This window comes from Paramisgurnus dabryanus, chromosome 11, assembly GCF_030506205.2.
Source record: "Paramisgurnus dabryanus chromosome 11, PD_genome_1.1, whole genome shotgun sequence".
Taxonomy (NCBI): domain Eukaryota; kingdom Metazoa; phylum Chordata; class Actinopteri; order Cypriniformes; family Cobitidae; genus Paramisgurnus; species Paramisgurnus dabryanus.
The window spans coordinates 7,399,518-7,414,556 of NC_133347.1; the positions used below are offsets into that span (position 1 = coordinate 7,399,518).

A 15,039-nucleotide genomic window follows, 5' to 3' on the forward strand; every position below is an offset into this window, starting at 1 on the left:
CATAGAAAATGTATAAAATATTTTCACTTAATATCTTTTTTGCATAGAAAATTTATTATTTTGACCCATATACCATGTTTTGTTGACTACTGCTACAAATAAACCCGTGCATACTTATGACTTATATATTTTGTTTGGCTTGCTGTTTATGTAAAGCACTTGAACTTGAACTTTTGATTTTCTTTTGTGATTTGAGGCTTTTAATATAGCTACGGTCATTAGGGATTTTAAATAATTTATTAACAATATAATTAAGCGCAATGTTTATTGTCTCGTCAGATCTATTCCAGTCTTTTGAATAAAATCAATACCTGCGGATTAGAAGAGTGCAGATTCTTACATATAAAATGACAATGTAATTGGTAAGAGTGTGTTATGGGGCGCTCACTGATCTGATTAATGCTCTCTGATGCCTCTTTCCATTAGGTCAAAGATGAATTTATGCTGTTGTGTCTTTAAATGGCCATAAACAGATCAATCCCAGACATCAAACTGCCGCAGAATGTAATTGCATGGTATGAATCAAAGCATTAAAGATGAAATAAGACGTTTAAAGCTAATCTATTGGAAGTCTACATGCAATATTTTGTTATCCATTGCATTGTTTTACATACGGGTGCATGAAGTTCTAGTCACATTAGTCAGACCAGCAAAACCCTGTTGTTATCTAGCAATAATCCGGTGTATTATGTATATCTTCATAACTTTTTTACTTCCCCTATGTCTGTACTTTATTTAATAAGGTGTATTTAAAGTCGCCATGAAATGGAAGTAGCTATTGTCTTATTTCCCCGTGGTGACGTATATCTGAGTGAAACGGCTTCTGAAATGACAAAAAAAGGAAAGACTGAACTTGAATTCGACCATTGAGAAATGGTTGGATTGTTGGAAATTGGGTCGCGTTGCGTTTGCTTATCGCTACCCTATGGCAAGCTGCTGCATGTCCGTGTCTGTTTTAAAGATCGCTCTGAATGGGAACTCTATGAAAAGTCCGTCACAAAAATTGAATTATCTCTGCTTTTTGCTCAAAATGTGGTGTTTTTGCAGAAACCTACCCATATTCAAAAGCTGATTACAAAAGAACCACTGAAGGTAGGATAAAACGTTTTTTTTTGTTGTTGTTGTTTGAAAGCAGAGGGTCTGTTCTTTCATTTGGTATATTGTATGTTTATATATTTGAAGAAGAACATTTTCTGGAAGACATTCAACTTTTGTGAAAATCATGAACAAAGCTGGCGCTGGCTTGCAACTTTTTTTAAAAACGCTGGCAGTGAAAGAGTTAACAATGGGAAAGTCAGTCGAGAGTTTTTACATGGATTTTACCAAGACTTTGTGTTTTTAACTTTCAGGGGCTGGTTTAAAACAGTCACAACTGGTGTGAGGTTATCTTAAACAACAATATTTGTTTATGGCTTGTTTATGGCGACACGTCGAGCTTCACGCGGTCCGACACAGTCAGCAGCATTTTTCTCATTCAACACATTGTAAGTTATTTCAACAAACCATAATAAACATATTAAACTACTACATGTATTGAGTATTGTTTTCGTTTTATGAAGACATTATTACATCACTTTTTACGCACCAGGTAGAGACATGAGCTTATGAAATTATTTGCTTACTTTAGTATTTGCTTTTTTATTTAAAACATAACAAAAGTATGCGCAAACACATTACAAACTATTATAAACATAAGCAGAATAAATAAATAAGCATAATATTAGTTGTTTTTGCCAATTATTGTATTTATTGTTTACTTGCAGTTTTTTATTAAAGGTTTTACTGGATGGTTTTGTAAATACAGATCATGAGTGCATGTGCGCCACATACACATTCAGTTCTTGTGCATGGATTATGGTTAGAAAAAAATGTTTTGTAGAGATTTACTGCATTTGTATTAACTATTATGGCAACCCCTAACTGCACAAATTATGTCAGTCTTCCTGGAGTTCATAATAAACATTAAACAGCCAGTCAAAACGGCACACTTGTGTCCTTCGCAATAGACTACCATTAGCTTTAGTGGCTCACCGGAAGTCATAAAATGGAAAGCTCAAAGATGGCGGCGCCAACATTTACATTAAGAAACAGGTGGATATTACCGAAAGTAAAGAGAAGGGGAAAAGATTTGCATTTTTTGTTTAAAAAGAAATTATTTTATAATTTTTTTTAAATAATGAAGCTCACAGATAAGTCATTTGTAAAATATACCACAATATTCAAAAAAAGATTATCGTTTTCATTTCAGTTTCATTGTGACTTTAAGGGGATAGTTAACCCCCAAAATTAAAATTCTGTAATTATTTTCTTGTTCTCATGTTGTTACAAACCTGTATAAATGTATTTTTCCTGATGAACACAAAAGGAAGATATTGAGCCCCAAACCGTTTATGGTTTACAAACATTCACCAAAATATCTTCCTTTGTGTTCATCAAAACAAAGAAATTTATACAGGTTTGTAACAACATGAGAGTGAGTAAATGATGACAGAATTTTCATTTTTGGGTGAATTATTCCCTTAATGTAAAGGTGCGTTGCAACAAAGCAAATTTATAGAAATAAACTTGAATTAGGGATCCACGGTATTAACGGGAAATGTTATATGCGATAACTTGCTAAATTACGCTCAATATGTTAAAAGTTTAAATCTATTTGAATAATAAGAAAATAGATTAAAAAATTGAAAACTATATAACTATTGTGTGTTACCAATTCAAGTTATTTTTTTATGTCGATCCGGCTTATATTTTACAGTGTATATCTTGCTGTCCTAACTTGAATCAAAGTGAATTTGAGACCTCCAGTCTCCTCCAACTCTTGAACTTTTACCTTTGTGTAAACTCCCCAGGAGAGTTCGGTCTCTGTCACCATTACGACAATCCCAAACATCCCAAAAATCAGGGCGTAGTCACTAAGGCGCTTGCGTTTCTCGAACAGCACCCTCCGGTGCCCGAGCTTATATCCGATGTCCCTGTTCTTCTTATGTGGGGCGGTGCAAGGTCGCGGTCCCACCAGATTCTCAGTGGACTGCTTACTTGGGTCGTCTCTGTTCCCTTTTGACACCACCACCTCCAGGCCAGACGTGTGTAGGGTTTGTAAAGGCTGCGTTTCTGAGTCCAGCTCGGCCAGGTTCCTCCGGGACGCCCCCAGACTGCTGAGTGGTCTGACTAAACCTCCATTGTACTTGCAGCTGTTCATGGCTATCTGAGGATAATGTGAGCCACTTTGGGACAGCGAAGGCCGCGATCCAGCATGGCTCACCCTGTTGGCGTTCGCATTCACCTGCCAGAAACAAGAAGATATAGATTTTAGCGTTGCATTTTGTGTCCTAGAGTTTATGTACAGGCTGACAGGACTGCCAGTTCACTACAATAAGAATTTAAAGGATGTTTTGTTATATAATTACATTATAAATGCAGACATTTATAAATGCAGGATTTTGTGGCAAGATGTAAGAAAAAGATCTGTGTAACCGGTTATTTTATCTGAGGTAAGTCACACCGTAAAAAATTTAAATGTCTTTCTTTTTTTTTTAATAAGTTCAACAAGTGCTCATTTTAAAAAGTTTTTTTTTTGTTACCCAGCAAGCAATAACGTAATTTCTCTGTCTACTATAGACCCAATACAGTCCGGATATGAGTAGCGAAAATAGCCCTGAATGTTGTAATTATTGCCAAAATAACGGCTTTGGTTAGACGTCCTAAATTTTTACTGACAGCCCAAATGTTGCCTTGTTTTAGCCTAGACGTCTGGGTTGTGTTTGTCATTTAAACACAAAATTGCTTGCTGGATACTAAAAAACAAAAATGCTCTGAAGTACAGTACAGGCTAATTAAGTTTGAAGTAATATTTCTGCTGTCCTTGTATTACCCGTGTCTGCTATTTTAAAATACAAAATGGAGCAATAGACATAATGAAACCGCACCGAATTATTGACTGTGTCTCAGATGAAAGAGCTCCAGTGAGCTCGATTGCAGTACATAGCAAAGCTGCTGTCAAAATTTTTACTTTCTCCAATGCCAACAGTGTGCCACTTGCCAAAATGAGATCCTTTTTCTATCAGTGCCTGAGGGAACCGGCAGTCATTTGTGTCATAGTGTTTCTTTCTGTGAACTTTAAGGTACAATGCTAAAATCTGTTCCTTGAAATCTTGACATTCTCCTTATGTTTACTACTTTAACTATCAACTTTGGATCAAACACATTTTATAAATAGAACACAAAGAGTAAGAAATAACACGATTGTTGACATACAGTTGATGTAATGTCAATTCTGTTACCGCAGCTCCCTATACGCAGAGTACGCAGTTTGCGTAGGGCACCAACTCCCCCGGGGGCCCCATCTCGGTTGCTTAAAAAAATAAAAACGTTTCATTCTGTATAAATATGAATCACAACAACATACATACAAGCTACATGAAGTTATATAAAGCATTTAGCGGTGAGTAAGTAGATTATGTGACGCGTCATAACCGCATGCATCTTTGCCACGCCGCCACCTGACTACAGATGATCAAATGTGTGTTCGATGGTGCTGCGCAGAAAAGTACTGCGAGAGCGATTAGAAAGCATTCGGAGTAGTCTGCTCTCGCAGTAGTTTGAGTACTTCATCCGTTTGCACACTAACACACGTCACAATTGATGGACAGCTATGTCCGTGAAGACAGAATTCTGTCTTCAAATGGAAAAGAATAGTTCAAAATAAAACCTGTGCATCACTTTCAGGTCAGTTCACAAGCCTGTGAAAATTTATAGCTTTGGTTGCTATGATTATCAACTCATCTGCGTAATTTAAATAGTATGTACCAATTCATATCATCATGTAACTTCAATTGTTTAAATGACATTGTTGCATTTTGAAGCATGGAAAAGATATGTATGCTTATTACATTTGTTGTTTTGTAAAAAGGATCTATGCCCTTATTTATTATTTGAATTAACAAATTTAACCATACATACCAACTTTTGCTTATTTTGCTAATAGATATGCTGTTTACTTAAAGCTGACTATTAATTTACTTACAAGACATTTAGCAATTCTCTAAAATATTGACATGAAAGATTAGCGTTGTCACAATAGATTAAGATGAAGTTCATTAGCTACACAGGTACAGATGCAGAAATATAGGCTACACTGCAAAAATTATTTTCAAGAAAAAAAATTCTTAGTATTTTTGTCTTGTTTTCAGTAAAAATATCTAAAAAAATGTAAATTAAGATGCTTTTTCTTCACTGCAAAAAAAAATTTCAAGAAAAAAATGTTCTTAGTATTTTTGTCTTGTTTTCAGTAAAAAAATTAAATTAAGATGTGTTTTCTTGATGAGCAAAACAACGCAATAAAAAATACGTATAGTTTTTAGACCAAAAATATCAAATTTAAGTGATTTTGTGCATAAAACAAGCAAAAAAATCTGCCAATGCAATGGGGTAAGCAAAAAAATCTTGAATATTTTTCTTAAACACTAAATTCAAGAAAAATTCAAGATAAATTTGCTTACCCCATTGGCAGATTTATTTGCTTGTTTTATGCACAAAATCACTTAAATTTGATATTTTTGGTCTAAAAACTAGACTTATTTTCTTGGGTCGTTAGGCCCATCAAGAAAAATCATCGTAATTTAAGAATCTTTTAGATATTTTTACTGAAAACAAGAAAAAAATCCTAATAATTTTTTTCTTGAATATTATTTTTTGCAGTGTTGATGAGCAAAATGACCTAAGAAAAAAATGGGGTAAGCTAATTTTTCTTTAATTTTTCTTGAATTTAGTGTTTATGAAAAAAGATTTTTTTTGCTTACCCCATTGGCAGATTTTTTTGCTTGTTTTATGCACAAAATCACTTCAATTTGATATTTTTGGTCTAAAACCTAAACTTATTTTCTTAGGCCATTTTACTCATCAAGAAAATACATCTTAATTTAAGAATTTTTAGATATTTTTACTGAAAACAAGACAAAAATACTAAGTAAGAAAGTCATTTTATGCAGTGTGCATATTTGTATAAATGTAGTTCGTGTTGCTGTCAAAATACAATTATAAATTATATAAATGTTTTCATTTGAACAATAGCCTTTTAATAAATTTTTATTCTCACACACACTGTAGTTGTGTGTGATTTTGTAGTTTTTTTTTAACTAAAGGGGGTACGGCAGTAAAAGTCCGCTTAGGGCACCCTTTTGGGCATCAGCGGCACTGTCTGTTACTGTCAAATTTTGTTACCAAGGTATAACAGTGTTGACAGTATGTAACAGAACTGACGGTCATACACAACATACACATCTCTCTCTCTCTCTCTCTCTCTCTCTCTCTCTCTCTCTCTCTCTCTCTCTCTCTCTCTCTCTCTCTCTCTCTCTCTCGCTCTCTCTCACACACACACACACACACACACACACACACAAACACACATACATACATACATGACTGTCAACACTGTTAAAGGTGCATTGTGTAAGTTTCAGAAGCATCTCTTGACAGAAATTCAATATAATATAGAATACATAACTATCTTATCATTGGGGTATAAAGACCTTACATAATAAACTGTATTGTTTTTATTACCTTAGTTTAATTTTCTACATACATTTTATCTACATACATCATGGGTCCCCTTATATGGAAGTCACAGTCATGTTTCTACAGTAGCCCTAAACGGACAAACTGTTCTACAGAGCGCATTTCGTCCATACGTCGTCTCGGGCGACGACATGTTTGTCCTGAGGCAACATTTTGAAATTGTGGGTGAGCTGTTGGTTGCAATTCGCAATCTCACCACTAGATGCTTCTAAAATTTAGACACAACACCTTTAAGCCCAAAGTATAGGCTGTTAAAGGAATAGTCTAACTAAGAACTGTTGAATCATCCCTCTATCATCTGTGTGTGTGCACGTAAGCGCTGGAGCGCGCTGCGACGCTACGATAGCATTTAGCTTAGCCCCATTCATTCAATGGTACCATTTAGAGATAAAGTTAGAAGTGACCAAACACATCAACGTTTTTCCTATTTAAGACGAGTAGTTATACGAGCAAGTTTGGTGGTACAAAATAAAACATAGCGCTTTTCTAAGCGGATTTAAAAGAGTAACTATATTTTATGGCGTAATAGCACTTTTGGGAGTACTTCGACTCGGCGCAGTAACACCCTCCCTCTCCCATTATGAGGGTGAGAAGGGGAGCGGACTTTTCAGGCGAGTCGAAGTACTCCCAAAAGTGCTATTACGCCATACAATATAGTTCCTCTATTAAATCGGCTTAGAAAAGCGCTATGTTTTATTTTGTACCACCAAACTTGCTCGTATAACTACTCGTCTTAAATAGGAAAAACGTTGATGTGTTTGGTCACTTCTAACTTTATCTCTAAATGGCAGCATTGAATGAATGGGGCTAAGCTAAATGCTATCGTAGCGTCGCAGCGCGCTCCAGCGCTTACGTGCACACACACAGATGATAGAGGGATGATTCAACAGTTCTTAGTTAAGGTAATAACATATTTTAATATTGAAAATGAGTAGACTATTCCTTTAATTTAATGTAGGCAAAAAAACGTGCACAGTCGAACGCACAGCCTTGCAAAGTATAGTTTATTTGGCTCATACGTGTACACAGACGCTCGACGCATGCGCATTGTGACAAAATGCAATGCATTTCCTGGGCTACATATTAAATAATACATTCTCCTGTACGCACATACATGACCTACAATGTACGCAGGGTTTTTTTTAAATCCGCCGGCGCGTGTACAGTACGTGGACCCTCGCATACAGGTTAAAAGTCTGACAGTAACAAAACTGACAGTGACTAATTAGGATAACAGGATTGTTCATGATTTTCGGCTACAAAAGAAACTTTTCAGAGAAAATATTAGATTGTTATGGCCTGTAACATCTTGTGATCCAAAATAATGAGTACCATGACATTAAACTAATTAAAAATACAACCATTTGAAAAAGCTAAATAAAACAATGACACCAGTGCATATTATTCAAAAAAGAACATCTACTCATCTCTGTGTATCCCACATAGTGTCGATTTCCATGCAACAGACTAAGTACCATTCCTGCAACAGCACTTTTATTTTCCCAACCTCACAATTTCACATTCCACTAATTTTTGTATTGACCAATATTCTCCTCTGTGTGCGTCAAAGCTTAAGGGCCCTTAGACGTCACCCTTCCCTGCCTTCCCATTCCCTTCTCTTTGGCCCGTACAAATCCAATTTAGCAAATCTATTTTGACATTGAATTGCACTCATTCAGATGTGCCATCAGACTCCATTCTTCTGGTTTCTCTCTGTAATGAAACGTCTGCAGCCGACTCGAAAGCTGATTATAGATTCTGCTATTCAACGTTTTCCTTTCTAACTGCTAGCTTTCCACTATCAAAATGCGATATTTACACCCAGAAGTCCTCACCTAGACAACACTCATGTCAAGGCCTGGACAGTATTCAAGATGAAAATGGGCCACACACATTAGTAGGGACCTGTAGTCAAGTACAAGAAATCCTGGGTGACCTATCACTTACAATTAAAGGCTTTCTTACCATATGATGTTTTTTTTTCAATTGAGCCCTGAATATTATAGAGGTTTGAGGTTGTGCTTATATTTAGGTCTGGGATAACACTGCCCTATCAATGTACACTGTCAGAAAAATGGTCAATTAAAGGGTTAGTAGAAATAATGTCATTAATGACTCACCCCCATGTCGTTCCAAACTTGTAGATCTCCGTTCATCTTCAGAACACAGTTTAAGATGTTTTAGATTTAGTCCGAGAGCTTGTTGACCCTTCATTGAAAATCTATGTACGGTATACTGTCCATGTTCAGAAAGGTAATAAAAACATCATCAAAGTAGTCCATGTGACATCAGTGGGTCAGTTAGAATGTGTTGAAGCATCAAAAATAAATTTTGGTCCAAAATTAACAAAAAACACGACTTTATTCAGCATTGTCTTCACTTCCAGTTCTGTTGTGCACGAGACTAAAGTCAGTGACTGCAGTGACGCGGATGACGTGTTATCCTCAGACATGTTTGCAAAGTGGTTTTTTTTCAAACTTACAGCGTGTCCCTCAGATTGTAAACGAAGCTCGGGCGCACAAAAAAAAACTGGGGCGCACCAGATAACACGTCAGCCACGTCACTGCAGTCACGTTACTTCAGTCTCGTGCATACAGTTCACAACAGAACCAGAAGAGAAGACAATGCTGAATAAAGTCGTAATTTTTATTATTTTTGGACCAAAATGTATTTTCGATGCTTCAACACATTCTAACTGACCCACTGATGTCACATGGACTACTTTGATGATGTTTTTATTACCTTTCTGGACATGGACAGTATACCGTACATAGATTTTCAATGAAGGGTCAACAAGCTCTCGGACTAAATCTAAAACATTTAAAACTGTTTTCCGAAGATGAACGGAGGTCTTACGAGTTTGGAATGACATGAGGGTGAGTCATTAATGACATTATTTTCATTTTTGGGTGAACTATCCCTTTAATGGTCTCAAGCTGTCGCTGTCACTCTCAAAATTACAAATCTATTTGTTTTTCTCACGTTCCACATTTAAAACAGATTAAACGCACATTAAAGGCTGAAATGAGTGTTTCAAGGTTGCATGTCCGATCCCATGGAACACATGCACATACTGTACTGATAAAATGTTTACCTTGAATGTACTGTAAGTGTTCACCAGATGCGTTAATATAAATGTACTTAGTCATCAACTTCCCAAAAGTAACACTTATTTGTAAAACCTTGTTTTTTGTAAGTCAGGACACTTAATGGAGGTCTCAGTTGAGTTTTATGTAAAGATCTGAAAATGTGTGAAACTCTAGAGACTTAGAAGAGATTATTGTGTAAAAAAAAATCTTTGCAATTACAGTTAATGGACTGAGGATATCAGTTTGCACATTCTGCCTAACGTCGTCTTTATTGTTCCAAGAAAGAAAGCGATTCATGGCTTTATAATAAAACTGTTATTAAATGATGACAGAATTTATATTTCTGGATGAATTATTCTTTTAGCTGCTAATGTTAATAATTCAAGATGCTGCCTATAAGTACATAATCTTACATTTACATGAATGCATTTGGCAGATGCTTTTATTCAAAGTGACTTAAAGCTACGCATTTGATCAGTATCTGCGTTCCTTTGGTTTGAACTTGCAACCTGTTACGCTGCTAATGCAATGCTCTAATGCAGTGGTTATAATAGTGCCAGGGGGCACTACATTTTATGACATTAATTTATCATGAATTCTGTGTTATTAAAGATCAGAAAAGTAAGGATGCTAACCAACAGCACTACATTGTATAATTTAATATGTTTTGTTTGATTAAAATTGTAAGTTTTAGAATATTTTCTTTGGGGGGCCGCGAAGGGATGCACAGTCCTCAAGGGGGGCCGCATGCAGGAAAAGTTTGAGAACCACTGCTCTAACAACTAAAAACAAGTACTCGCCAAGTACTGGTTTGACACAGCCTGACATGGTACCAATAAACAGACACAGGCATTGCTGAAGGCGGTTTCAGTTCAAATATACACAGAGACAAGAGATCTCAACCAATTATACTCTCTACAAATTACACTTGATTAAGAAGCAGAACAGCTGCTGCAAAAAAACAGCATCCGCATGTCCGCTCATACTGAACCAGTCATCCCCGCAACATCCAGGGCGCATCCCAGTGCTCACTTTACCTATCATGCACAATCCAGATGCTTCGCTGTGTAACTCCCTGTGTAAATATTTACACAATTACACCCCCTGTGGTGAGAATTTTGCATAAATATGGTTTTCGGGAGACTTGTACAAACAAATGCGTTTCCAGGGGTTATTTTCCTTACCGCAATCACTCATCAGCTGACTCTGAACTGTACATTTAGTTAACGATTCCATAAATTAAAATTAGGCAAATGTCACACAGTAAACTTTTTCAATGCAGCCAACCACATAAAGCATTATGGGGGATTTTAAGAGATGAGAGTGGTGATGCAGCAAACCCCCATCTGCTGTGTACTGTGAACTAAACTGATAGTGTCTTTCCCCTCTGGCTAGTCTAACCCGCCATGAATTAAACAGGCCTGAAGTACATGTTAGTGTCACTCAAGGGGGTTTTCCCGCAGCTTACATGGGCTGAAAATGGAACAGTGAGGCAAAAACAGGATCGGCCTTTCCTTAAGGAATGAGTGAAAGTGATTTGCCTTTTCGGCCCTGTGGTTCTCTCTGGGATTTATTTTCAAAAGATGCTTTGTGATAGATAGACAGACAGAGAGATCTATTACATAAAAAACATTTGTAAGGTGTGACTCGGATAATAAAGTGCATACTAAGACATACTACTACATATTAATGATGAGACACAACAGATGAATAAAGAAATTAATACAACTTAGATAGATGCATACGTAGATAGATAGATAGATAGATAGATAGATAGATAGATAGATAGATAGATAGATAGATAGATAGATAGATAGATAGATAGATAGATAGATAGATAGATAGATAGATAGATAGATAGATAGATAGATAGATACTCGAATAATGAAGTACACAAATCCTGCATACTAAGATTACATTTTCATGAGACACATGATATAAATGAAGGAATGAATGAATGCAGAGATGACTTACAGTACTATGAGAGCTCTCGAAACGCCATTATGGGAAACATGTACAGCCTGTTGAAAGCACTCCCCGACTGTTCGCATGCTTCCGATGTTAACACACACAAAAAAAAACACAATATGTCTAGCGTCCTTATGCATCTATCTTATCGAAATTGCGCGCTAAAACGGCAAGTGATTTGGCAAGCATGACTTCACAGTACAGCTCGCGTCTTCTCGCGAGCCGATGCCTGCGCATTAGGGCACATTGATAAAAATTGGCCACCTGTTAAGCATCAACTTCACAGAGCGCGCGCATAAACGGTGCATATTTGCGTCTGACGTATGCGCAGTCCGTCTATGCACACTTATTAGTAAGCATGTGCGATTTTACCTTGTGCCCTTCGTGTCTGCGTTTACTCTCCTCGAGCCCCAAGCGACTGTCGGATGACAGCGGGCTGATAGGGCTGCTTTTACTCCGCGGTGAAACCGAGTCTTCCTGACATCTATCAGGCGTGAACGCGCGGGCGTGACGGCACTGTCGCTCGCCTGATCTCTGACTGTCGTTGTCAAGGAACCGCCGTTGCCATTCCGCATGGGCTCCGCGCGCCTGTTGCAGCTGTTGTTGTTGTTGCTGCTGGTGCAGCAGCAGCGCGAACGGCTGCTGACTTTGAAGCTCCCCGGATCCCCGCGCGCAGCAGCTGGGCAGGCTGCTCCTCACCAGCCGCTGCTGCTGAACCTGCAGCTGCGGGTTCTCGCTCGGCTGCAGGTTCGCCTGCGGGTTCTGCGACACCTGTGGATGCGATCCGCAAACGCGCGAGGAATGTTTCCTGCAGTGATGGTGAGCGCACCACGCGCCGTGCCGCGGATTTCCCGTCTCCCGACACTGGTTGCGGGGGGAGTCGAACCTCTCCGCGTGCGTGGTGCTCTGCTGGCGAGTTAGGGAGTGTTTACAACAACAGTCCTCGAGACTTGACTGTTTTTTCACTGGTGGTGGTGGTGCTGCTGTCTGACCGCCCCATTGCAGGTCGGACTGGTTGAATGGACCGGCTTGGTTCTGATGGTTTAGGGGCGGCGGAGGGGTGGTCGGTGTGGTGGCAGCGCTGCTCTGGGCGCCCGCGTGATGGTGGTGCTGATGGACAGCTCCCGGGTGTCGATGCTGCATCCCCCCCTCACCTGCGGCGGATTGCGACTGCCGCTTTGCGTTGCAATGATCCGGCGCCCTTTCGCTGCGTGTGGCACCGGTGGAGTCCAAAAGGCCCGTTTCATTGGTGGGTTTGACCAAGACCAGCCTCATCGCGTCACCGGGGCGTTACAGGGAGCGCCGCCCTCATGTGACAGTCAAAGTGATTATATGAATGAGCTCACCAAGATGCAGAGCAAGAACGCACAGTACTTTCTGTCAAAGTGCATAGTGTGTGTCTATCTACTACTGTACAGATGATGGCCTAAAAGTTGCTGACACAAATCCTGCTGGTTCAATCCCCTGTAGTGAAGACCAATGAACTGAAATACTAAAATCCTGATGGAGCATCCCATTAGATGAGGCTTTCAGTTCGGAGGGGGTGAATTGTCCTCACGATTATAGCGTCCTGTAAAGAGAACTCTATCTTTATCTTGACCATTACGATAAATGTAATATAGTAATCCTTATGAAGATGCGGCACTGAATCCATCTGATGGTCTGACAGTCATGAATGTCCAGGTCTGCAAACAGATGAAAGAATAAAAATATATTAATTCCCTGCTCAACACATGCACCTGAAGCACTAAACCAATTTAAAAAGCCCTGAAACACAAGAGGAAAGTTGTTTAGATTTCAGGATATCGGTGTAGGTTTTCACAGGATTAAGCGCAAATGTCAGCAAGGCCGATGCCAAAACACACGGTTTGAAGTTGAACTTCACAGTGGATCTGGTGCAATGAAGGAAGCTGGTAATTTGAGCTTTTTCATTAAGTAATTAGCCCTGGAGACCAGTATGCGCTGCTGGCCAGAATGAAGTATCATTTGCTTGCTGGTTTTGGAGGCAACGTTGCTTACCACCACATGAATTATTAACTTTCCTTTCCCACTTCATGTGACCTGCGGGCAGGTGTAAATGGGGGTGGGTGCAGTCTGCAGTGATGACCTGGTGTGACATCTGCAAAAACATTTGAATAAACATCCCTAAACTCCAAAATGTCTTCTATTTGTGATAGACAAACTGTTTTTTTTGGTATGTATTAGCTTAAACTGAATGATCACAGATATATGGATAAAAATGCTCCGAAGCTGTCACTGGGGCAGTACCCATTAAAAAGGTCCTAATACTGTATGTAAAGATGGTATCATTTTTGGTCTCATTATGTACCAGCTATCTGTATGGGTAATGACAGCTGGGACCATTTTTTTCTGATCGTGCATGCAGGTGATATATATTTTCAATATATTATCACACAGAAGCTGTACACAATAAACAATCTTCATTTATTTGATGTAAATAATTTTAACATATCTATAGCCTGACATCTGGTCCAAAGGGACCAGATTGTAATTTGTAACACCACTCAGGGACTGGAAACAGCACACCGCACAAACAGAGCAATTTTGCCTATCAGGTATTTAATATCCTGGTATCACTTTTACAAGAGAAGAGCCATCTGCTTTCTATTTTAACCTGTACAAAAGCATGAATAGTTCTCTGTAAGTAATTCTTTTAGCAATCAAGCTGACATCTCTTATATAAAGGCGTCTCAGCGTGCATTATTTATACATCTCTTCAGCGCCATTCCGCCTGTTCATTAAGCTGCATTCGAACTTCTCACCCACAGATACGGGGAGGTTATAGTCACTCTAAATATAGATCTCACTTGAATTACCTTTCAGATCCCAGATCAGTTTCTTAGCAAATGTTCAGACTTGAGAAAAAGCAACGCTGCCTTCAGATCAGCAGCTTGGGGAAACATGTTAAACCCACTGAGGCAGATAATGTCGTTTCATTTGCTCATAGTTAATCTAAAGTATTAATGGGGAGCAAGGGATGGCATTATATCCCATATAATAAAAATTCTGTGAAAATATGACATTGTTAACTCTAAAGATGCCAGAGAATGCATTGATACAATATGTTACACGTTTTCTGATATATAGATAGAATGTGGCTTTATTAAAGGGATAGTTCAGTTTAAAATGAAAATTCTGTCATCATTTAAGGGCGATTTATAGTCGTGCGTATAGGTTCTACGCCGTAGCTACGCCTGAAAAAGTCCGCTCCCCTTCTCCCTCATAATGGGAGAGGGAGGGTGTTACTGCGCCGAGTCGAAGTACTCCCAAAAGTGCTATTACGCCATAAAATATAGTTCCTCTTTTAAATCCGCTTAGAAAAGCGCTACGTTTTATTTTGTACCACCAAACTTGCTCGTATAACTACTCGTCTTAAATAGGAAAAACG

The 15,039-nt window shown here is 38.5% G+C and overlaps 1 protein-coding gene across 1 annotated transcript in view; it reads right to left on the minus strand.

Annotated features, from left to right (window-relative positions):
- Positions 1-13,105, minus strand: part of kcnn1b (potassium intermediate/small conductance calcium-activated channel, subfamily N, member 1b) — a 54,588-nt gene extending 41,483 nt beyond the window's left edge. The window contains exons 1-2 of the mRNA XM_065248396.2: positions 12,003-13,105; positions 2,831-3,283 (exon numbers count right to left, since the gene is read on the minus strand). Coding sequence (XP_065104468.1) covers positions 2,831-3,283; positions 12,003-12,905 — 1,356 coding nt within the window. The 5' untranslated portion in view covers positions 12,906-13,105. The remainder of the gene's footprint in view (positions 1-2,830; positions 3,284-12,002) is intronic.
- Between the last annotated feature and the right edge of the window lie 1,934 nt (positions 13,106-15,039).